The sequence below is a fragment of the Sciurus vulgaris genome (genome assembly GCF_902686455.1).
Source record: "Sciurus vulgaris genome assembly, chromosome: 1".
NCBI lineage: Eukaryota > Metazoa > Chordata > Mammalia > Rodentia > Sciuridae > Sciurus > Sciurus vulgaris.
The window spans coordinates 167,707,805-167,734,730 of NC_136461.1; the positions used below are offsets into that span (position 1 = coordinate 167,707,805).

The following is a 26,926-nucleotide window of genomic DNA, read 5'->3' on the forward strand; positions in this document are numbered from 1 at the left end:
GTTAATGTCATCAGTTTTATAAGATAAAATAACCATATTATTCCACAGTGTGGAATGAATCATTTGAAGCTAATAATCACATTCTTTCTGTTCAATACTTTTTGCTATTAAGAACTTATTTTGCTCATGTCAGTACCCATTTCAATGGCAAGTACATCAGTAGGGTGAGTCATTTCTCGTTATTACTTTCAGTTAATCTACTATTTTTCCTAATAGTAAAATTAAAAATTATTGTTTCAAGAACTTTTCATAGTTTATACATCAAAATGTTGGATGTAAGCAATGTAGTTTGTGCATATACATTTTATCTGTTTTCTATTTGAGTTTATTTGTTGCTTCAAAAATATATTTGCTCTTGGTGATAGCATTTGCACAATTTTAGAAAAACATCATTCTATTTTTAGTGGGAAAAATGGCTACTATAACCAATTTCTAGATTATATATCCTCAATAATTACTTTGTTCAAATTCTAATTTTTAGATTTTAAATTCTATAGCTTATCTTGTAGGTGAACAAAAACTTGGTACTCAACTCATGAAGCATGATAAAATAAAATTTACCACAACTGTGTAGCATGATACTGGATATTTTTATTGGCTGATTTGAAGATTATATTAGTCAACTACATTAAATGACCAAATTTTACCATATATATTATAAAAATCATATTTTTTTCTCAAAAAATGTGTGTGTATGTATTGTGAGGAAATTTTTCTCAATATTACATGTCATTTGGCTTTAACAAAAAAAAAAAAAAAAAAAAGGAACAAATAGAATGCTGGTTTGGTATTTGAAAAGACCCTGATATTCCCTTCTTATTTTCACTTATGTATCACACCCCTTCCCTCACATTGTTTTATGGGAAGGTAATTCATTTGCATTCACAAGAATATATTTTACATTTCATAAGAACATAAAGTAATTCAACATATGCTACTTAATAAACTTTAAGAACATTAAAATGAATTTGGTTTATAGTAAACACAGAATTTTTACCTGAGTGTTGAGATTACAAATAGATATTTTATACAGTTTTAGCTTCATAATTAAATCTATTTATTTATCCAAGCTATGAAACTAAATAATAAAAACCGTGGGGTTGAAAAACTCAGTGTCAATTTTTCTAAGACTTGATTTTTAAAATCTAATATATCAATATAATGTCAAATGAAAGTGAATTTTTCTTTGTTACAGTTTGGAACACTTTGGCATCTCAAAAGGGCAATGGCAGCATCAGACAGGTTTCATTTATTTTCTTATATCCACAGCTGTGCTCCCAGACCCATCTGGTTACACAGCTACTAATTTTAAGAGGATGTAATAAACAAGTGACACACAACTGCAAACTCCATCTGTTCTGTATAGTGGACAAAAAAACCTGATCAACAGCAGTCACCATTCACCCAAGCTTAATACAAAAATAAAGTTTTTATTCTTGATTGGAGGCCATGCTTCTCATCTTATTGATAATCGACTTTAATTGCTACTTTTCAACTCCTCTTGTCTTTAAAACAACTCTGAATTCTTGTTACTGTATACTTCTAGGATATCCAGAGGCATGAAAAAGAAATTTAAGGGTAGAAAGCAGACACCTAATCAATAGACTACAACTTCAGAAGGTCCATTAATTCAATTATGTCTGTTCTACATATGGCAGGGGGATAGTTTAGGAAACATTGGGTGAGGAGGTAGAACAAATAATTTTCTTCAAAATGTCCAAAAATTTGTTGAGGAGACAAACACTGTGGAGAAGAAAGTTTGGGGGGTTTGAAAAATGGTAAAATTTGAGAATAATGCTTTCAGGATGCTGATGACACTAACCATAACTTAAGAAACTGGTAGACTTTTATGACTTCCCTGCCCCTTGGACATTTTTAGCTTTAAGTCAGAAATAACGAAAAAGAACAAACGTAACATTTCAAGCTGCTCATCTCAAGGGGTTGTTGGCAGGAGCTGGTTGACACTGAATATTTTATTTATGTAGCAAAACTAAATTTTTGATCTTATTATGATTATGCCTTTTGAATAAACCTTTTAAACAGCAAATTAACTAACAAATTTACATCCTTTTCCTTCAACATGCTAAGGATCACAGATATTTGCATTCTAAAAAAAATTTTAGTGATGCTGTGATTCTTAAAACATAATCTTTTAATTGAATAGTAACCAAATAGCAAACTTAGCTATGCAAATATTTTAGATGGCACTCATGTCAACCCTCCAGTCTTCATTATTTATTCCTATGGCATAAAGTAGGACATTTATTTACATTTATAGACACAAGAAGTAATGACTTCTCAACTGTAAATTAATTGTAGATTTTAACACAATCTACTCATGTTTTGCTGAAAACACTAACTCCTCCCCAAACCATTTTCTATTATTAAATGTCTACTTACAGAAAGCATATCTCTAGCCTGTGATTTGCAATCAGTACTATTGATTTAATGTGATGCTTAAAATATAGAAGTGACTTCTTATCTAAGTTCTTTCAAGAAAATCACGTCTTACTCATATTTTTTCCATAGATTTTACAATATTGTGATATTTACAGTAATTTCTAAACACATGATGGTTTAAGTAATTTTTATATGATCTTTATAAGAAGGATATTAAGTCCTTTAATGCATTTAAAACATTACAACACTAATCCATAGTACTATCCCACAACAAATCTGACAACATTTTCTAACATATGATAGAGTCATACAATGCAGAAATAGTTTCAAGTAAAGGAAGGCCACTGGCAAACATTTAGGAAGTCTTATTTATACGAACTAGATATGGCTATCTCTAACTGCATTTTCTCAGTCAGCTAACAATTCATAAATGGACTCTATGTGCTAATTCAGTGTTTGATGTTGTACTGTATATGGGGTAAAAGGCATAATCTCCAGTTTACAAATGTTGCAGCCTAGACTCAGCTAGACCATGGCAATGATGAGGACTGAAAAGGGGATGTGTTTCCAAGGCCTCCTCATCATATGTTCAGAGTTGTTTTCACTGGTGTTATTTTCTATTCGCATGCACCTGTTCATATTCTCTATAGATTCAAAATTGTTTAAGTGCATAACTATGAGTCATTCAAGGAGTAAGTAGTAAAGTGATAAAATAGTATAATATTTATGGTCATTCTCTACCAACTAGATAAGAGCCAAACATGTTTGAATGTTCATTAGTCCTTAGTTGCTTCTCTGACTTATCAATAGGATAAAAATCACCTCACTAGGGAAATTAAAAAGCATTAAAATGGCAATTGCGTGAAAGAAATTTTGTTATTTAAAATCCTATGCCAAAATGACAAGGCAATCAAAGTTTGACAGGGCAAACTAATTACTATGCCAGATTTGAAATGTAAAACACCTTCATGGTTCTGATTCTAAAAAGTTTCATATCATCTTAATGGGCTCTTCCACATAAATTTTCAAGCTAAGTAAACAATATTCAAAGTTAAGGTCTTTGTTTCCACAGATTTACAAATCAAAATGATATGCTAGCTTATTAAAAAGGAGTTATATTCTGAATGTCAGAAACTCTTCTGTATGTACCTTAAATTATAAATGAAGTCTAAGAAAACATTCTCAGAAAAAGATAAATTTTATTACTGCTTTTAAAAGGGTTCATTAGATCATTGTACTCTAAAGGAGACTTTATCTCATACTAGATCACAGTTATTTCTTCAAATTAAAACAATAACAAAAATTATAAAGCAAATGAAGAAAAAAGGATGTGATGTATGTAAAAGAGTGGAATATAAATAATTGAACACCTAGACTATTTCTCAACTCCTAATATCTGTTAACTGCTAATTAAACTTTGCCACAAGTGGATTTTGTTACCCCAGTATTTTCCCTAACAAGCAAATAAACAAAAACTCCACTGCACTGTGAAGATAAAAGTAAGTGACATATTTACTGGAGGACAATGACAAAGGGCTGTTGATAGAAGAGAAAATCATCAAGTAACAAAATATAAATTAAAAACCTAAGTACTGCTTCTAGAAATTCACATCATTGAATATTATAAAAGATGAATGAATTTCATATGGAATTAGAAAAAACCTTCAAAAGATTAATCCCTTTTTTCAACAAAAAGATAATTTAATTTTTTCGTTAAAAACTGACACACAGCACTGAGGAGAGTGTGTTGTGAAAACCATACCACATCACACAGCAATGTCTGATCAAAATCAGCAGTCAGAAGCAAAAAGAAGGCACTCTTTCCTGATCATAATAGCAAATTCTGGAAGACAACCAAATATATCATCTGGCAGTTCAACAGCTGTTACAGCTTGGTAGGTAATACCTTGGCATTTTGCTATAAGCCTATAACTTAGAAAAATTGATTTCTCATCTGCCAGATAAAAAACCAAAATCTCCTTTTAACATTTTAATATTTAAATAAAATATATGTACTGGTCATTTTTTTATTTTACACATTAGGTAGTAAGACTGCCAAATTAATTTTTCTAGTTTACCTCAACTCTAGTACTTGGCAAAAAATAAGTAACATGGGTAATTATAGAAATATAATTTTTGTAAAAGTTTATTGTGCTAGCACATTGAATTAATAACTGTTAACATCACTCTCAGTTGCATTTATCCCACTTAAGCAGATAAACACTGGTTTTCTAAAAGGACAAGTTTGGGAATGTCATTAAAATTTAATCAAGAGTACTGGCAACAAGAACAAAATAGTAAAATTATATATATATATATATACACACACACACACATGTATATGTAATATATATGATCTAAGTTTATATAATTACAACTTAACCAACTATAAAATGAAATTCACTGAAATGAAAGAAATTTTTTTGACTTAAGCCAGATATATCATGAAATGTTTGAGCAATACACAAGTAGCTAGAGAAAAAAAAATACATTACAAATTTAAGAATAACTGGTCTTCTTAAGTAACACTGTTTTAATTTAAGAACTGCCCCCCCCCCCCGCCCCAAATCTCAGGTTAAGAAGGATGTTTTCCATTAAGTAAATTCTTTGCAAAATTCTTTAATTCTGGCATGATGTTTAGATTTTGAAATGTCATAAAACATTTAGAATTCATGTTTATGCAATCCAGTTTTAGAAAATGAAATGGCATACACATATCAAACTATAAAGGTTATCAAATAGCGGTCTACCTTATGCCTATTGCTGTTTTCTTTGCTTCTGCTTTTAATTTGGTTGCTCGTAAAATAGGTTTGGTTTTTTTTATAATCCTGTTTGCCTAGAAAGAAAGAGTTTCAGACAATGAGTTATGCTTATATATAATTCAAGCTTAACAGTCATCTGAAATGTCGAAGTATGTTTAAATAGAGTAAAAAAGGGACACAGCTTTGCAAAGCTGTTCCCAGTTGTGATAACCATAAACTTGTTACCCAAAGGTCAACTTCTCCTCTCTTACTTCTCAGGAAGAAAATTCTGACAGACATCTTTTATTTGTCTGACAGATATTTTTGATCTGATGTATAATAAATGTTAAAAAATTATAACTTCTTTTGTAGAATAAGTTTACAGTAAAGAGAGTAAACTACTGGAAAGAAATTGGAAGCAAATGTATACATAAAAATATGTAAGATCCTATTAATAGCTAAAATTAACTTTGTCTTCATAATTGAATAATAGCTAATTATAAACTTTTATAGATACATTTAGTATTCATATAATCAATTTGAGAAATATTCACTAGTTTTCATTGAGACTGAAAAAGGAGTGTGTAAATAAATTTTAGTCCTCCCAAATTCATTAGAAAAATATGCATTAACTTTTGTTTCCTCTTAATATATATGACAGAATTAATGTGTCTAAAGACATAGGACCCCTATATTTTTATATTAGGCTCAATCAATTCTTCCATGTTTCACAGTCAAAAATGAGCAAACCTGAATTATTGTCACAAAATTTCTTTTTTGGTGTACCATCTGGTGACATCACCAATAAGCTACAAAAGAGGGTAACATACAGCCTGGGCAAGAAAATAGATTCAATAACAACCACAAAGGCATTAACTAGATAATATACCTTCAGTTACCCAATCTCTCAACTAGGAACAGAAGCAAAAGACCCTCTAATATAATAGTTCAATATATTGTTCTGGGTGGGAGTTAACATGGTCAGATAATCTATTTCACATTCTAAATTTGCCTTTTAGTTTCCATCTTAATCCTTTTCCCTTTAAGGATCAGTTCCTTTCCAAACCTTACCAATACATCTCCTTATCTAAATGATACAACTTCTAACTTTAATTACACATCTCCCTTGCAGTTTATCTAAAGTATATCATAAAATTTAATGTGCAATAAATCTGTTTCTTATATGTCTTCTAATGATTCAGGAGCATCTTTAAAATTTCATATAGATTTTTTAAATTAGGAATGGCAGAGATAAGAGAATCATTTGGATGGAAGCAATGTAGAAATGCTATAGTTGTATTCACTGGACACATAAAATATGTTTGGATAAAGAGTTATATATTATTATTTTTAAAGGAAGAAGTGTGGTTCTTTCTTTAAGCACTGGAGTATACCAGATATTCTGAATCGATGAGCAGAAGTTTAATAAATATTATTTGATGATGTGGTTTAATGATCCAGAAATAAGCTAATTGTAAAAATGTATATCAAAAGATCTAAATTTAAGTTATGGAATAAATAAAATGCAGAAAAATATCACTTTGACCCATTTTAAATTAGCAACATTTAATTTTACTAAAAAACTTTGACAAGCTTTCACTCTGATTTCACATCTGAACAGTCAAATTATTCATGTCATTATTCCTGCTGAGCTATAAACAGTTTCAGAACAATGAAATGGTGACACATCAAACTCCTCTACTCAAGGTTACAAAGCACATTTCTAATGAAAATCTAAAAGGAAATTTGAAAATTATAAATTTGAAAACAAAAGGTAATTTATTGTTTTATCCTATATACATCTTAAAATAACCTCTGGTGCAATGGAGGAAAAAATAAGTGAAGAAAAAGGATATTTTAACCAATACAATTTCCATGCAGATATGCAATAAGTTGGGTTTTTTAGAACATATCATACAGAAATTTTTATGTCTTTTTAAATTTTTTCCCCCATTTGTTATTTTTCACTGGTACATTATAGTTCTACACCAATGGTAGGATTAGTTGTTACATATTCATACATGCACACAATTTAACAATATATTTAAACATCATTCCCCAGTATTTTTCTATTCTCTCCCCTCTCCTTCTCCTGAGTTCCTTTCCTCTATTCTTCTGATCTCCCTTTGATATTCATGAGATCCACTGCCAACCACCCCTGCCAAGTTGCTTTCCCTTTTTCCACTCTAGATTCCTCCATTGTGCATGTGTATGTATCATATTTTCTTTATCTATTCATCTGTTGATAGGCTGTTTCGTAATTTGGCTATTTTGAATTGTGCTGCTATAAATATGGATATACATGTATGATTATAGTATGCTGAATTTAATTCTTGAGAATAGACACTTCGGAGTGGGATAGCTGGGTCATATGATGGTTCCATTCCCAGTCTTCTGAGGAATCTCCATGCTGATTCAATAGTGGTTGTTACTAATTTATAATCCCATTAACATGTAAAAGTGTTACCTTTTCTTCACATCCTCATCAGCATTTATTACCATATGTGCTCTTGATAGCTGCCATTATAACTGGATTAAGATAAAATCTCCATGTAGTTTTGATCTGCAGATATGTAATATTTTTAATAATTATGACAGCATAAAAGAGACTCAAATATACCTTAAGAGTCAAGGTGAGAATTTATCACTCTACTCCAAGTAGAGTACCATAAAATCATTGGTACATACTGTATTATATTTCAACTAAACTCCTCATCCTCTTATGAGAATAATACTTCTAGATTTGTATTAAAACTTAATATGAACAGTTGAAACTATATTTCTAATAGATGAATGTTAACATGATTGTATACCTGGTAGTTTTCCAAACAATGCATCTGTCATTAATTTAGCATTCTCCTTGCTGACTACGATATCCAAAAGTATATGTTTCAAAATGTGGTTTTGGTCTACTAAGTGAAAACATTGACAGGGGCATCTGTTAAATTCTTCATAAATGAAACTGTCATTAACATTGTAATGACAGAAGTTTACAGCATGTGAATTTTTGTGTCCTTCAAGAGTAGATATCTATGCCTATATTATTAAAAATATAAAATATAAAATTCCCTATTTCCTGAGTACTAATACCTAGAGGGAGAAAAACAATAATCTAGATTTTATCTGTAGACTGTTCGTTGAACTCAGTTATACACATAAGGGAACAGAGGGTGCCGTGCAGCTCAGTGGTAAAAACATGTGGTTAGCATACACAAGGCCTTGGGTTTGATCTTCAGTACCATAACAAAAACAAAGTATCTATCCAACAGTTGCTTATTAAATTTTATATAAAAGAAAAAACTGATATTCAAGCCTATAAAGCCAATCTGAGGCCTCAAGTCATCCGGTTTCTTTGTCCTCAATGATACCATTCATTACATAATTTCTATATTTTTATTTCCTATCAAAGGTTTAGGTAACAAAGTTTTCTCAACTGTACATTTCTGATCAACTGATTTATGCTTCATCCATCCAATCTAATTTCATAATACTGTTTTATTTTGAATTATCATATAGTGAAATTCACATTTTTCTTTTGCTATACATTTCTTTAAAAAGTAATGCATGTATAGATTGATGAACTACCAACAAAGTTAAGATACAGAATAGTTTGCAGAACCCCTCAAAACTGCAATGTATTATATATTTATAGTCACTACTTGTCCACCAGTAATTCCTGGCAACTACTGATCTATCATCCATTTATATAGCTTTTCCTTTTCGACAATGTGGCAATAAAGTGACAACACCTTCATTCATTTAGTGTAAGTACTTTATGATTTATTTGTCATTTATCAACAATTCATTCTTATTTATTGCTAAGTAGTATTCAATTGTATGGAGGTAACAGAGTTATTGATTCAATCAGTGAAGAGAATTTGGGTTATTTACAGTGCTTGGCAAGTATGATTAGAGCTATTATAAACACAGATTACTGTGGTTTTAGGTATGAGGTGGTCCCCAAAAGCTCATGTGTAAGATGATGCAAGAAAGTCTAGAGGTGAAATGTTAGGTTTAGGAGAATCTTAACCCTAATCAGTACATTAATCCACTTGATTAACCCAGTGGTAACTATATACAGGTAGGGCGTAGATGGAGGAGGTTGGTAATGGGGTGTGTGTCTTGTGGGGTTTCTATCTTTTCCTCTGGTGAGTGAAATTCTTTCTACTTCCTATTTCATTTCCTGAACTGTTTTTCTCTGTCATGCCTTCCACCTTGATGATCTGCCTCAATTTGGGCCCAGAGCAAAGAAGCTGGCCTCTATGGACTGAGACCTCTGAAATCGTGACAAATTTTTTCTTATCTAAAAATTGTTCTTGTCAGGTCTTTTGGTCACAATGGTAAAAAAAGTCAACTAAAACAGAAATTGATACTGAAAAGTGGGGTTGTTGCTGTGACTAACCTGACCATGTGGTTCAGAAGCTTTGGGAGCTTTTTGGAATTTGTGGCAGGAATTTTGAGAAGTTTAGAGATGCAAGATGGAAAGGTTTAAATGAAGCTTAATGGATGATTCTGGTGAAAGCTCAAAAGACTCGAATGCTTCACCTCATCTGAGAGCAAAGGAGTCAGCTACCTATGGTCTTGATCTCTGAAACTGTGAGTCCCAAATAAACTTTTCCTCCACTATGGCGTTCTTGTCTGGTCATTTTGTCACAGTGGAGAAAAACCTAACTATGTACAGATTTTTGTGTGAGCACAAGTTTCTTTATCTAGGGGTTAGGCAAATTAGACTACTGAGTCATAGGATCAATATATAATACATAACGTGGCAAGAAACTGCCAGCCGACCCATTTCCAAATAGTTGCATCATTCTTCCTCTTGTTTGCAAGCATATTAGTTAACTTAGACAAAACAGTACAAGTATTAGTGAACTTTGGGTCCAGGGCAATTAGTGATGTTACCATGACTAAACTTGGCACTGTTTTGTCTAGGTTACTAATTTGGGCATACTATTATTTATTGTATTCATTATAATCCATTTTATTTCTGTACACTTATTCCTAGTGTCAGGAATTTTGAATTTTTTTGTCTCTTTTAGGTAGTCTAACTAAAGTTTTAACAATATTTTTAATATTTCTAACTGATATGCTTCTAGTTTTGTTTGATTTTCTATTGCTTTTCTATTCTCTACTTTGTTTATTTCTACTTCAATCTTTATTATTTCCTTTTTTTTGTCTTAAATTTGGTTTGTTCTCATTTTATGGTTGATTTACATATAAGGATATTGATTTAAAATGTCTTAAAATTAATATTGTCATTAACATGTATGAATTTCCACATAAGTAATTGTTAGAGAGCATTTCCAAAAGCTTATGCGTAAGACAAAAATGTTCAGAGGTGAAAGATTAGATTATGTGAATTATAAACTAATCAGTGGATTCGTCCACTTGAATGAGCTAACAGGGTGGTAACTGGACAGATAGGTATGGCTGGAAACAAGAGGTGACTGGAGACATGCCTTTGGGGCTTATATTTTGTCTCTGGCACTACACATGCTCTCTCTCTCTCTCTCTTTCTTCCTCTCTGCTTTCTGGCTGTATAACTGAGTAGATTTCCTCTGCCATGCCCGTTTGTCATGATGCTGTTCTGCACTTGGGTTCAGCATAATGAACTTCACCAGCCATGGACTGAATTCTCTAAACCATGAGCCAAAATAAACTTTTCCTTTCTAAGTTGTTCTCTTTGGGTCTTTTGGTCACAGCAATGAAAGCTAATGAAAAAAGTACTGCTTAGCTGCATCTCTTAATTTTCATTTTTGTTTATACTCAACACAAAGTATCTGCCTTATGATTTCCTTGCTCTTTTGTTATTTAGAAGAGTACTATTCAATAAATATTTTAAATTATATAAACTGCTCCTGTCAGCAATTTCCTAATTTTATTCTTTTGTGTTAAAGAATAAACTGTATGACTTCATTTGTTTAAATTTTTTGAAACTTGTTTTATGGAGAATGTTCCAGTTGAGAATATGTAATCTGTTCCTGTGGGTAAAGTGTTCTACAGTCTAGTGGTAGCAGTTGCTTAATGTCTTCTATTTCCTTTTTGATTCTCTGCCTACTATTCTATTAATTATGGAAAAGGAATATAGAAGTCTTCAACTATTATAGCTTAACTATCTATTTCTCACTTGGATTATGTCAGGACTTGTTTATACATTTTGGGGCTCTTTGCCAGTTGCATACATGTTTATAATTGTTGTATCTTCCAGAAGAAATATCCCTTACCTTTATAAAATGTCCTTTCATTTCTACTAACAACTATTTCATAAAGCTTATTTTGTCTATTTTTATAGCCATAATGGCTATTTGGGGTACTGTTTTCTTAGTTTATCTTTCTCATTCTTTTATGTTCAAATTATTTGGGTCTTGAATTTAAAGTGTGCTTCTTATAGACAAGATCATGTAGTATCTTTTTATTCTACTATTTGTCGCCTTTGGAGTGGAGTGGTTATTCCATTTATACTTAATACAGTTAATGATAAAGAAGGATTTTTGTTTGGATTTTTGTTTTCGATATGGCTTATGTCATTTTGTTTCTCTCATACTGTTTCATGTTGTGTTCAATAGATATTTTCTAGTCACTTTTAATTCCTTTGCTTTCTTTTTTCTCTCTCTACATTTTAAAATGTTCTAATCATGTCTGCTACTGAAAAAATCATCTTGCTTTTTTGTTCATCTAAGAAGGGCTTTTCTTTGGTAGTTGTGCTGATATAGAACTCTTATTTGATAGTCCTTTGTTATCAGGACACCATAAGAAATGGGTACTCTTGTTCCTCTCAATCTTCAATCTCTCTCCTTTTTTTTTTTTTTTTGGTTCTTTTTAGTTATACATGACAATAGGATTCATTTTGATGTAAGTACTAAGCACAGAATATAATTTGTACTAATTCAGTCCCCAGTACTTTCCCTTCTCCCTCCCCCTCACTTCCTTCTACTCTATGATCTTTCTGCTGTGTACTTACAGTTGTTTTTTTAATTAGTGTCTTATGGATGTACATGATGGTGAGATTCACTGTGGTATATTCATATGTACACAGGAAAGTTAGGACAGATTCATCTCACTGTCTTTCCCTATTTCACTTACTGCTTTTATGTAGAGCAGATTTTCAGCCTCCTTCCCTTACTTTTTAATATCATTATATTTGAAGCAATTTTCCTATATACATCCTATATTTGGGTCATTTAAAAAAAGTTCAATTTGAAAAAAAAATCTGTCCCTTTAGTATGCTTAGATCATTTATATTTAATGAAACTACTGAAATGCTTTATTGAGAACTATCATTTTATTGATTCTCTTTGTTCCCTTTGTTTCTTAAACACTTTTAATATTTCATTTAAATCATATATTTTGATTTCAACTATATTTCATAGAATGTTTTCACAGTTGTCTTTGAGACTATACTTTCAGAATTTAATTCAAATAAGTTTTATTCAGTTTCTTATTTTTTAAAATATTACAAGTTATTTTAAAAATTATTTTTAACAATTCAACAGATTTTATATTTTAATATAGTAGAAAGAAGCAGTGAATTGCTCTGTAGTCATAGTTTAGCTAATTGTTGTTTATCTCTTCTGACTTTGCTATTCTTATATTTGAATTCTGTGAACATGTGTCATTGTCTAGAGAAGTTTATCTAGATAGTGGACTTTTAATAATTCACACCTTTGAATGTCTGCACACAAAGAATTATACAAGTGTATATATTATTGCAGCACAGGTATGTTTTGATTAATTAAATGTCATGCAAGACAGGGATGGCCCTGCTTATAAAACTACCAGACTATGATGTGTGTACTCATTATAGTCTCATAGTTTCAGACTATAATTCAAACTATAAGTAAAGTGAATAGAAAGGAGTGAAAGGAGGGCAGGGTGTATGGAGTAGGAAGGATAGTAGAATGAATTGGACATTATTACCCTATGTGCATATACGATTACACAACCCATGTAACTCTACATCGTGTACAATCAGAAGAATGAGAAGTCATGAACCATTTATGTATGATGTGTCAAAATTTATTCTGTCTAATTGAACAAATAGAAAATAGTTTAATCAGGAATTAAAAAGGTGAATGGTAGATAGATGACAATTTTTATCATGTGATAAAAAGCACGAAAATGAAAAGTAGAGCAATGGTAGACATAAGGCAGGCAACTAAGGGGAGATATCTGCTGTTTCTGATAGGACAGTCAGGGAAGTTTTCTTTAATAAGATGTACTTGAACATATATTTGAATGAAGTTATAGGTCAAGTCTATATGTTAGAAGCAATTCCAAACACTGAGAACATTAAAAGTAAAAGAATTCAAAAGACAATAATGTGGAAGGGAAGAGAGTTTTAACAGGCCAGATGCTTAAACATACATATTTCCTAGTGATAGACTCAGATCAGAACTGACTCTATGTTCATTTTTTAATTTATGAATGCAAAGGGTCAAATGATGACCTTGGAAATAGAATCTCCAGCTTGGTTTCCTGATGTGGAATAGAAAAGCTATTCTGAGAGTAAGGCTGAAGCACTGATAATATTTCCCCTTCTTATTAGAATGATGTCAAAGACAATGCCTACTGTAGAAGAAATTTTAGAGATTGACTACATCACCAAAAGTTTAAATACATAGTCTCCCTATTTTCACAGACCTATTCACTTCATCACTGTGGCTAGTTGGTCATGAAAATCTGCTGAGAACTTTTGAAAATTCTTACTGTAGTGGAATAACAAAGTTCTTATCATAGGTCACAAGTATGTACTTAATCAAGCTAATATATTTTTCTAAGTTGTGATCACAGCTACTGTAAGAGGTTGCCTTTCTTTAATGGAAGGCATAGTTGTATACTTATAGTACTAATGCAGAAGTAGATCAACTGTACATCTTGGTGTTCAATCTAAATCCCAGAGATTTTAAGAGCTTCAGTACTGTACAATATATCATAATAACAAGGATATGAAATAAGCTTTGGGGAAGACTTTGAAAGTGCTCAGAAGACTCTTCAGATAAATGCATAAGAGGGAGAAGAATGAACCTTCTGTTAAATTGGAGATTTGTCACCTAAATCTTATTCACAGAAGTACATTGATTTAAAGCAAGTCAGGATTGTCTCCCAGAAGTAAACTTGCCATACTCTGCAATCCACTGGCCCCCTGAAAGGGGCATAAATACAACTTCTTAAAACAAACAAACACCAACACTGGAATTACTTGATAATGCCATGCATCCATATCTATGATCCAATATTTTTCTACTCATATATATTATAAAGGAACTCTGGTACATATAAACTGATAAGCAGACATGTCTAAAAAATTTCACAGCTGTATTGCTCATAACAGGATACAGACGAAAAAGAAGTTAATAACTTGAGAATAATCTAATTATCTAAAATCAGAACAGGTAGAAAAACAATAGTATATACAAAAAGGGAATGTTAAAAGGAATTGAAGTAAACTATATCAATATGCATCAATAAGAATAAAACTCAAAAACATGATATGAAGCAAAGTACATAATATATACAATGTGATTTTATTAATATAAACTCAAAACCTAAATAATATATTTACATATCTAGGTAGCAAATGAATAAAGAGACCTAAAAAAATTCAAGATCATGGTTGTCTCTTAGAGGCATGGAGAGTTGTTGCAGTAGGAAAGAGACATACTAATAGCTTCTAAGCTATTGGGTAAATGTTCTAAGCTAATGGTATGTTTTATGATGGACACATGGCTGTTCACATTATTAACTGTTTTTTTTAAAAACTCTATAGTACACAGATTTGTGTGTTGGCCTGAAAAGCTAGTAGTGTTGAGTAGGGCATGGGACAATAAAAAGTTATCCAGTAGACTGCCAGATAAGCTACTCTATCTCTTGGAGCTTATGATAGGGCAAAGTCAATGGAGCCTGAAGACTTTATAGCTGAGACATAGAAATAAGACTTTAGTGGTTCCAATAAAAAAGAAGTGAAAAGTCACTAAGGTTTTGTAACAGTGCCATACCTTCTTCAGCAAGTACAGCTGTGAAGAAACAACTCCCAGATTCCTACCAAACTGCTGGAGATGACTACTTGGTCATAACACTGAGTCCGTCAGGTTTAAGCTACTAGTCATGAATTGGGGGTTATTTAGTTTTTTAAAAAATCATAAAATTGGGCACACAATTGTAATATTATGAAAATGTTTACAGATACTGTTTCTAATGTTTGGACAACAACTGGAAGTAGACTGCTATGCTATTATTGCTAACCTTCAAAGTGAAATGTATAATTTGTTGTGCAGTTTACCTAGAAAGAGTGGTAACTTAAGAAAAGACAGAATAATAGTTTTCCTGAATAGGAAGCTGAGCTAGTTCCTATTCAGTTTGGATTTTTAATGCCTATAGGTAAAGAGGAAAAATGGGAAAAAACCTGTGTTGGTTAGGAAAACGTATGCTTGTTATCAAAGATAAATACTGTTGTTAATACACAGTCAATATCAAAAGAAATATGGGGAGATTTGAGGGAACCCCTGGGGTAACCACTACGACCAATCTTAAATTTAAAGCTACTTCCATGTAACTTTATAACCAGGGGAGTCACGAAGGGCTTACATTTTTCAGAAATGAAGATAAGGATATATTCTAAACTCAAAGATTTTAGCAGATAAAGATGATTGTTAGGGAGAGGATACAGAACAAATGTGGAAGAGGGAGGTCAAAAATTAAAACTGCTATGATGAGCTAGAGAAATGAGAATAGTAGCCTGGATTTACATTGTTTCTCTTGTTTCCTACAAAATCACCATTATCAAAATTAAAAAAAAAAAATCCTTCTTCCTTTAAAGCTAATTACCATAGCACTGTCCCCTCCACACCAGCCCACCCACACCACTCCAAAAGAGGTTAAATATCACTTGCAATTGTAGACTTAGAGGACAGAAGTTCAGGTTTGGTTCAGACATGTACCTGGGCAGTTGCTGAGGATGCCACAGACATCCTCAGATTCTGCTCTGAATTATTTCCGTTGTTAAGTAACAGAAATCCAACTTGAATAACATCCAACTTGGATGCTGCAGATATCTTTAGATTCTGCTCTGAATTATTACCATTATTAAGTAACAGAAATCCAACCTGGAATAAATGAAAAAATGAGAGAGGGAGGGAGTGGGGGATGAATTTTGTCAGGACTCACAAGAATTGGAGTCTTGACTCTGAAGGACTTTATACCATCAGTTTCTATTTCTTGTTGCCCTGTGAAAGCATAAGAATCATTTTCTATCTCTGGCTCATGTTTTATAAAACAAAGTAGAACAGACCTGGACACTTTTCCCTGAGATTACTTTAACCATTTTTATCCTGCACTAAAAGATTACCTATAAGATTTCTCTCAATTATAGAAGACTAAGATTCACTCAATAATATGGGTATAGATTCCAGTTCAACCAATTTTACCAAGCCAAACAAGTCTGCCTCTGTATTCTACTGTTAAGTTAAAATATCAAAATATACTTGCAAATGCATGATACACAGTATTAACACAATTTCCTGCTTTGTCTTAAGAGGGGATAGTATCAATTAAAAGCAAAATCATAATTAAAAAGTATACATTAATACAAAAGATCTTCAATTATGTCTGGAGTTTTTGATAGCAAAGATTGTAGCACTAATATTCATAATTTTTATTTGTATCTAGCTTGCATATAATCTTTACTATCTGAAGAAAATACTTAGCTATCTTAAGTTATAACTTCCAGAAGATATTATGTGTTAGAAGTTAACTTGTTTATTAAGTATGATTAGAACATATTTAACTTAAGCATAAGCACAATCTCTACAAAGAACCACATATTTAAGTAGGTATACAACATACCTACTTAAACATATATTAATGTTTATAGGTATAACAACATATACTTAATAAATCTCATAAATATTTCAGTAGTTAGCATTTATCACTCCCCCTTTTATAATATTTTAAGAAAAAAATTTACATGCTCTACTTAATTCAATATAAAACCTAGGGGCTGGAATTGCACATGTGAGGCACTGGGTTTGATCCTCAGCACTACATACAAATAAATAAATAAAATAAAGGTACTGTATCCAACTATAACTAAAAAAAAAATTAAAAATATAAAACTTATATTTATGTCAGAAATTATTTCATATTTAAAGAAATAGTTTTAACTATTACATTGTTTTACATGGGAGTTGCCTTATTTTAATAAAGGATTACTTAACTGCTTTCTGTGCCTTCCTGTTCAATTCTTTACCCCTGCCCAGAAACAAGACTACATGTTTGCCCTTTGTTGATATTGCTGCCCAAGCTCATTATCATGTGAATATTTGGTTATTGTTTTATAAACGTTCATTTTTTAGAAGCTCACCTTTTTTCTTTCTCAACATGAACTTTATACTACCCACATTCATTATCAATGTGGCAGCACTGCTCTTCCTCTGCCTTTGCTGCTTTAAAAATTAATGCACTGTTATTTTCTGAATACTGCATAAGCTGCTTATGAGTACATTATGCTATCAAGCAAGCACATGCAGAAAAGCTTCCTAAACTGTTATTCTTTCAATGAAAATACAGCTGGTTCTGCTTCAAAGGCACATCTTTTCACCTGCAAATGGACTTGCTCCTACACTTATTCCTCAATTCATTGTCTTTTATTTGTGTCTGGAAATCTTTAATTGCCTTTAATTAGAAAAAAGTAAATTCAGTGCTTTAATCTTGCAAATACATTCAATCATAATTCTGTCTGGGATGAATACCAAGTTCTATTCACTGTCTGATCTCTATAACAAAGATATATAATTTATTGTCCATTTATATAGACCACACCAATTAAGATACAATAGAAAAGCAGAGAGATAAGAGTCAAAATATTTGAAAAGAAAAATTTGCAATCTAAATTTAATTACTCAAATGAATTATTGGAAGATGAGTTATTTACAGCATGCCAAAGATACTGACAAATAATATTTGCTAATCAACAGTAAAGACTTTTATATTGCCTTCAACATTTTTAGAATAATTTCTCATCAACTGCTTCAAATCCCTCCTCCCAGCTTCATAAGGCAAAACACTACTTGGAATCTTACTTCTCTCATATTATCAGAATTAAATATAAAAGAACAATACAAATTGTTGTATAATTTCCCAACTGCCATATGAAAACAATTTTTAGTTACTCTATTGCAAATTATATAAAACAACAAAAGATTCATTACAAAACCAAAAGTTCATAGTCTTTCTTAGGGATCCCTATAGTAATCCATAGTAGCTATGTCAATAAATACATGGTCTACATTTTGATACCTTCAAGATGGACACAATTATAAATATAAGAAAACAGCTAATTAAAAATAATCAAATAAACAAAAGGATAATTATTATAAAACTGGAAACGATAAAAAAAATGGTATCAGTGGACTGCCACCAGAATAATACAACTTTATATATAGCCAAGCATACAAAATAACATGATTCCAAAAAAGAAAAAAAGGAGATATTATCTATATAAACATGAAATTTGCAAAAAGCATTTTCTCAAAATTATTGGAGATTACCTGCACTACAGAGAGCAAACTTGTCAATTAATCTTGAGAAATGAAAATCTCTTGCAAACTTTTTATTTTAAGACATTATACAGTTAATTCAAATAAATGATAATTCTTCAATGTTTAGACAGAAAAACTTGGCACCAATCATATGTTACAAAAGCCACACCATCATTTAGCACAGTATAAAGAAACAAGCATTAGCCATTGTGAACCAGGAAGTTAACCTAACAAGTTGCTAATAAGCTATACTTCCCAAAAAAGTCACAGTAAAATACCAACCAACAAGCAGCAAGTTATACATGGAGGGTGTGAGCAATAGAAAGTCCATTTTCAGAAAATAGTATTTAGCCTTAACTGTAAAATTGGAATTTAAGAAAGACAGTCCAAGGGGAAATATAGCAGAATGGAAAGGTACACCACAGTACCATACATAGCCTGTGGAAGTGGCAGATCCAAAATTCATGCATCTGACCAGACCCATGACAAATGAGGTGGTGGAACAGAATGTCCTAACCAAAAGACTTAAAAATCTCTCTGTTAAGAAAGGGTAACTTAGGTAGAGAAGTAAGAACTGTCTACATATGAAAATGCATGCACCACAAGAAGGCTTTCCATCGCAGGAGAACAAAGGGTGGTAGAAACAACAAAAGGTATATTTCTTTAAATAACCCAGGAGAAGACAGTAAAACTTAGGCAACATTTGGGAAGACTATACACCCCATAGTACTCAGCCATGGAGGAACCAGGTGAGTATAAAATATTGGTTTTACTGAGTGTGCTTGCTTGCCAGACTTTGTTCAGTAGCATATCCTTCTGCAGAAGTAGTTTGCTTTTCCAAGCTACTTCTGAGTAAGTGTGTATTAAGCCTCATGGCAGCCTGGTACTTCTAACAAGGGGAAATGTAGTTAAATAAAAGATAATCTGAGAGCACATCAAATTTTAGTTTGTACTTAGCAAACAAGAAAAAGATCAAGAAGTATATACAAGGTACCCTTGGGGATGTAAGGAAGTAAAATCAAAGAAAAACAATGGGATAACAGGAAAGATAAACCAAACTTCAAAAAAGTTATATAAAACATATTTCAGTAAGTTTTCAGGTTTGTTAAAGACTCTACTTATTATTTCAATAAATATGACAGAGCAATCAAGACTAATACAAACACCAGGTTAAAAAAACAGGTAAATAGAATTTTAATTATCTGAGATTAGGGAAGTTGCTTTATTAATACTGAAGTAAATATTTATTAAATGCGTTCCATGAAAATCACCAGAAATGGAAAAAAAAAAAAGGAAATTAGGAGCTTCTGCCTTCAGGAATATTTAAATTTCATAAATACAAATAAAAAAGACATGAAAAATACAAAAGAAAAATATATTTAGGAGTTTAAAAATTAATACATTTTATATTAGTCAAATATACCAGAAAAAAATGAGAAAATAAAAAAGGAAGAAAGAAAAGAAGAAATAAATGAATGGAAAACATAAAAATTTTAAAGTAAAAATAGCTCAAAATTTCCAAGAAAGAAGGTTCAGATGAAGATTAGCAAGGAAAAGTCACCACAAATATGAAATACAAAATAAAACTGGGGAATTTTAGATTTTTAACTCACAATAAATGTTACTGGACTAAAACTGTTTTAAAAAGCTTCAGGCTATATCAAAAACATGAAAACATTAAACTACAGATGAAAATAAAAAATAAAAAAAATCAATATACTAAAGAAATATGATTTATCAATATTAATATAAAACGAAACGAACTCTAAAAAACTTCATAAGTACTTCATAAATATAGAGCTCATCATAATAAGAAAGGAGGAAATATAATAAATCTATACCAACTTGCAAATGCTAAGCAATAATAACCTAGTTTCGAAATATATAAGGCAAAAAATGGTAAAAAAGAAATATAACAATTTAAAGCTTCATAATTCTCCTTTCTTGTAAAAATTACAACTAGATTATACAAGTACAAAATAAATCAGAACACCACGATTAACATAAGTATTACTGCATCCAAATATTTGAAAATACCTATGCCTTTCAAGCACAAAAGGAATGTTAATAAATTGACTACATGCTAAGTCAAAGAGAAAAGTTTAATATAAAAAATTTGTATCATACAGAAAATACTCTGAACAAGAAACAAGGTTAAAAATCATTCTGAGGAGAAAAATACTGAAGCATTTTTGTATGGAATTCAAGTTAAGTTGTTATCAGCTTAGACTCTACCATTATGTGTTATGCTAGCCTCATGGTAACCAAAGAAAAAAATAATGGTAGATGCAAAAAAGATAAGGACTTACGTATTTCACTATGAAAATCATCAAATTGCAAAGAAATATAGGAAGAGAGGAAAAGAGCAACAAAAGAAACATAAAACACATGGAAAACAATTAACAAAATGTCAATAGTCATTCCTTTTCTATGGATAATTACTTTAAGTGTGCATGGATTGAACTCGCCAATCAAAAGATAGAATGACAGAATGGATTTTAAAAAAGGATCCAATTACATACTGTCAATAAGAGACTCACTTTAGATTTAATGACATACACAGGCTGAAAATGAAGACATGGAAAAAGGACAGTATATGCATGCAGTGGTAACAACAAAACAGGCAGGTGTAACTATATTTGATAAAAATAAGCTAGCATAAGGAAAAAAGAAGGACATTACGTAATGATAAACGATTCAGTTCATCAGGAAGATGCAGTAATTAAAAATGTACACAGTTGTGCTTCAGTTTTCACAGGAATTGCATGAATTAAATGCCAAAATCCATGGAAGCTTAAGTCCCTTTTATAAAATGGTACAGTATTTGCACATAACTTATATATCTTCTCTCATATACTTTAAATTATCTCTAGATTACCTATAGTTAATAATATGAAGAAATATGTAAATAGATGTTATACTGTATTATATTATTCAAGGATATTGACAAGAAAAATGTCTGTACATACTCATTACAGATACAGCTAGTTTTTCCAAATATTTTTATCTGTGCTCAGTTGAATCCATGTATATGGAACCTATGGATATGAATGACCTACTTACTATATATGCACCCAGCATCATAGTATATATGGAACCGAAGAGAGAAGTAGAAAACAGTAGATCATCCAGACAGAAATCAAGAAGGAAATAGTAGAATTAAAAATCCTATAAACCAAATGGACTTTGTATATACACACATATATACAACACACAGAGACACACACATATATGACATTCTACCCAACAGCAACGGAGTACACTTTTTTTTTCAAGTACATGCTAACATTCTTCCAGAGAGATCACATTCTAGGACACAAAACAAGTTTCAACAAATTTAAGATTAAAAACACTCAAAATATCTTTTTTTGGCCACAATGGAATGAAATTAAATATAAATATATATTAAATATAAATATATATTAAATATAATAATGAAAGCAAAATGGAAAATTCACAAATGTATAAAATTAAATGATTAAACATCCACTGAGTCAAAGAAAAATCAAAAGGGAAATAAGTAAAAATTTTAGACAAATAGAAATGAAAACACAATGTGCCAAAATTTATGGGGTATAGTTTGAATGTCACTTTTCAAACTCATGTGGAAATGTAATCCCCAAATTCGTGTTGATGATATTTGAAGGTGGGGCATAAGGGAGGTAACTGGGATTACATAACGGCCATCAGGGTATACCCTCATAATGGAATCTGTGATTTTATAAGAAGAGGAAGAGAGACTAATTTGACACATGTTTTCTTTGTTTTACTGTGTGGTGCCTTTTTGCCATGTCATGTGGAGCAAGAAGGCTGAGATGTGGGTACCATGCTCTGGGACTTCTCAGCCTTCTGAACAATGAGGTAAAAATCCTCTCTCATTTATATATCACCATATCTCAGACAGTTTTTACAGAAATAGAAAACATACTGAGACAGCAGTACTAAGTGATGTTTATAGTAATGAACACCACATTAAAAAAAAGAAATATCCGAATTAAACAGCCTAATTTTACATCTCAGAAAATTAGAAAAAAGAATAAAATAAGTGCAAAGTTAGCAGAAGAAAGGAAATAATAAAAACTAGAGATGAATAAATAGAATAGAGAGAAGAAAAGTAACAGGAAAAATTAACAAAATGGAGTTTTTTTTAGAAAGATAAAATTGACAAACTCTTACCAAGATTAAGAAAAAAAAGAGAGCATTCAAATAAATATAAACATAAATGAAAGAGCAAACAATACAGGTGAAGCCATGGAAATGAAAAAGATCATAATGGACTATTATGAATAATTATATGCCAATAAAGTGAATAATCAGAAGAAATAGGTATATTCTAGAAATGTGGGCACATTTTTAAAAATTTAACAAGGATACAATTAAAAATAAATAGAAAGTCTATACATACAAATAACAAATAAGGACACTGAATCAGTAACCAGAAACAAAGAAAATCCCAGTCCCCATACCAGAAGCCTTTACAGGCAGATTCTCCCAAACATTTAAAAGAGAATAAAACCAATCCTTTTTAAATTCTTCCAAAAAATAGAAGAGAGAACACTTCCAGATTCATTTTATGAAGCCACTGTAACCTGGATTCCAAAGCCAGAAAAAGGGGGGAAAAAAAAGAAAGAAAAGAAAATATAAAAAAAGAAAACCACTGGGCAACATTTCCAATGAACACAATTATAAAATCCTGATCAAAAGTAAATTTCAATATCACACTAAAAAGATCATTCATTCACAATGGCCAAACATTTATCCCTGAATTGCAAGGATAGTTCCACATATACCACTCAGTCAACAAGATACGGTATCCTAACAGAAACGAGGATAGAAATCACAGGATAATTTCTACAAATACAGAAAATGTATTTGATAGAATTCATCACTCTATAGAACAACACATCACCCTATCTCAACACAGTAAAGGCCCTATATGACAACAGTCAAGATCATATGCAATGGTGAAAAAACTAAAATTTTTACTTAAAGCAAGGATACTCACCACTTCCATTCAACATGTAATTATTTAGAGCAATTAGGCAAGGCAAAGAAATAAAAGGCATTCAAATTGGAAACAAAGAGTAAAAAAATGTCTCTGCAAGTAGTATGATTTCTATAGAAACCCCTGAAGACTCCATAAAACCACTGGTATAACTGGTAAATGAATTCAGTAAAGTGGCAGGATATAAACTCAACATAAAGAAAATTAGTTGTAGTTGTATTTTTCTACACTGACAATGAACTTTATGAAAAAGTAATTCAAGAAACAATCCATTTTAACAGCATCAAAAAGATTAAAAGAATAAAATAGGGCTGGGGAGATAGCTCAGCTGGTAGAATGCTTGTCTCATAAGCACAAGGCCCTGAGTTTGATCCCCAGTACCGCAAAAAAAAAAAAAAAAAGAATAGAATACACAGTAGTAATAGACTTGTACACTGAAAAATCATAAAACATCGATGAAAGAAATTAGAGCAGAAGCAATTAAAGGAAAGATACTCCATGTTCAGGGATTGCAAGAATTAGTATTGTTGAAATGTCCATGCTACCTAAGATTGAATACAATACCTATCAAAATTTCAATGTTACTCATTACAGAAATGGAAAAAATAATTCTGAAGTTCATATAGAACCACAAAAGATTCCAAATAGCCAAAGCAATTTTGAGCAAGAAGAAAGCTGGAGGTGTCACACTTCCTGATTTCAAATATATGTTACAAAGCTACTATAATCAGAACAGTATGCCGCTAGCATAAAATCAGATATATAGACCAATGGAACAGTTTTATATAATGTATGGCCAAGTGATCTACAGCAAAAGTGTCAAGACTGATCAACAGGAGAAAAGCAGTCTCTTCAATAAATGGTGCTGGTCAAACTGAATTTCAACTTACAAAATAATGAATAGTTTCTTATCTTACACCACATACAAAACCAAGTCAACTAGATTAAATACTGAAAGTCAGACAACAGAAAAACAAAAATAGATAATCTAAAAATAGATAAACAAAACTACTTTAAACTTAAAAGTTTCCACAGAGGATAGAAAACAATGAATACAATGAAAAAGCAACATATGGCATGGCTAAAAAAAAAAAAAAAAATTGAAAACCATATATTTGAGAGTTAATGCAAAATACATAAGTAACTCACACAACCCAACAGCAAAAAAAAACCTGATTAAAAAATGGTCAAAGAAGGTCTTTTTCTAAAGACATGAATATGGTCAATAGGTTCATGAAAATGTACTCAATTTCCCTAGTGAGATATAGTTTTACTCCTGGTAGGAAAGATATAATAAAAAAAAATAATTAAAAAACTGAAGGTAACATTAGTGGTGACAATATAGAGAACTGCAAACACTGTACCATTGGTGGAACCATCATGGTGATTCCTCAAAAAATTGAAAGTGAAACTATCTTTTGACTCTTCAATCCCTCTTCTAGCTATATACCCAAAAGAAAGGAAATCAGCATTTTGTAGAGATAGTTCCTCTTCCATGTTCAATGTAGCATTACTAACAATAGCTAAGATATGGAAACAACCTCAGTGTCTGTTGGCAGATGACAAGATAGAAACTGTGGTGTGTGTAACATAAATAAATACATACACACATATCTATCTATATATCTGTACACACGCACAAGTATACATACATATAATGAAATGTCATTCAGTCTTTAAAAAGGATCTCTTGCCACTTGCAACAACTTGGATAAACCTGGAGGACATTATGGTAAATGAAATAAGTCAGACACAGAAATATAAATGCTTCAAGATCTCTTATATTTGGAATTCTGAAAGGGAAAAAAAAAGTCAAACACATAGGAAAAAAAGTCAAATACATATAAAAAGAGGGGTGCTTACTAGAGGTGAGGGAGGGAGCAATGGGGAAATACAGGTCAAAGGGTACAAAGTTATAATCACGTAGGATGAAAAAATCTAGGGATTTAATGTACAATAAGAGGACCATAATTAATAATGTTGTACATAATGGAAAATTGCTAAGAGTAGACTTTTGATGCTCCGAATACACACAAAAGAAATAACTATGTAAAATGATGACTCTGAATTGGCTTGACTATAGCAATCATTTTCCTATATGCATATATCTATGTGTATACACATATTTATGTATGTGTACATATACATCACTTTTCTACACCAGTATATTGTTGTAAACAATAAAAAATTCTTAATTGACTATATATATTTCAAATTATTATTCTACTTTTTCTGCATGTCCTTTGTTTTACAGAAAAAATTTTTAAAAATTTATGGTATGTACATTTGTGCCATATTTATGAAATAAATATATACTCTTTTTTGGTATCAGTTCTTCTTCATTATTTTCTGACTTCTCCTGGAACTTCTTTATTTATCCTTCAGTTACTTAATGACATGTTTTTATTAATTTATTACATTTTTATTTCCAAAAGAATGAGAGTTAGTAGGGATGAGAGATACACAAAAGGAGTTGTGGGTGGGGAGGAAAAGTTGCCCTTTTTCTTCTGATTTCTAATTTTCTACACGTTCTTGAAGGAAAACGGTCACTGAATATTGATTCTTTAAACTCTGAGGGTCTTTCCTAGAGATCTAGTATGTGGGTAAGATTTCATAAATACCCATACATCACAAGTACATGAAGTATATATATATTTTTTATGGTAAGCATGGCTGAATATACTTTTTGCTCCTAAAATCTCTATAAAGTTATTTCTTCATATATTTCTATGTATCATCTGTATTGGAAAAATTATGTCTTAATATCATGCATAATTGCTTTTTTCTTTATCTTAACTCACAGGAGTGTATCAAAGGGAATTCACTGCTTACCAATTTGCTTTCTGTACTGATCAACAGGAAGTTTTATAGTGGAAGCATCTTTTCTACCCATCTTTGATCTCCAAAATGCCTGCTGAAAAGAAAGAAAACAATTATAATGAAATCCTTAAAAAGATTATCTACAAACTTCAGGAATAATTTATTCCTTAAAATTTATCTTTAAAGCAATGAGTAAAAATGTCTTTGACTTATTCCCATTAGATATCTATAAAGAACTCAAAATTCTTTCAAATAAATTATCAAGGATACAATTGCTGGTAATTAAATTTTCCCATCATTTGTTCTTGGTAATATTTATTTTACCCAGAACTATCAATGCTCAATTAAACCACACTGTTAGATAACATTATCTGCAAATGTGAAAATCACATATTATTGATTCAAATGGGCTAGGGCTGTAGGCA

At 31.1% G+C, this 26,926-nt stretch overlaps 1 protein-coding gene across 1 annotated transcript in view; it reads right to left on the reverse strand.

The window, feature by feature from the left end:
- The window catches only part of TRIQK (triple QxxK/R motif containing), a 66,338-nt gene that overhangs the window by 3,107 nt on the left and 36,305 nt on the right, over positions 1–26,926 (reverse strand). The window contains 2 exon segments of the mRNA XM_079117127.1: positions 5,151–5,228; positions 26,507–26,595. Coding sequence (XP_078973253.1) covers positions 5,151–5,228; positions 26,507–26,574 — 146 coding nt within the window. The 5' untranslated portion in view covers positions 26,575–26,595.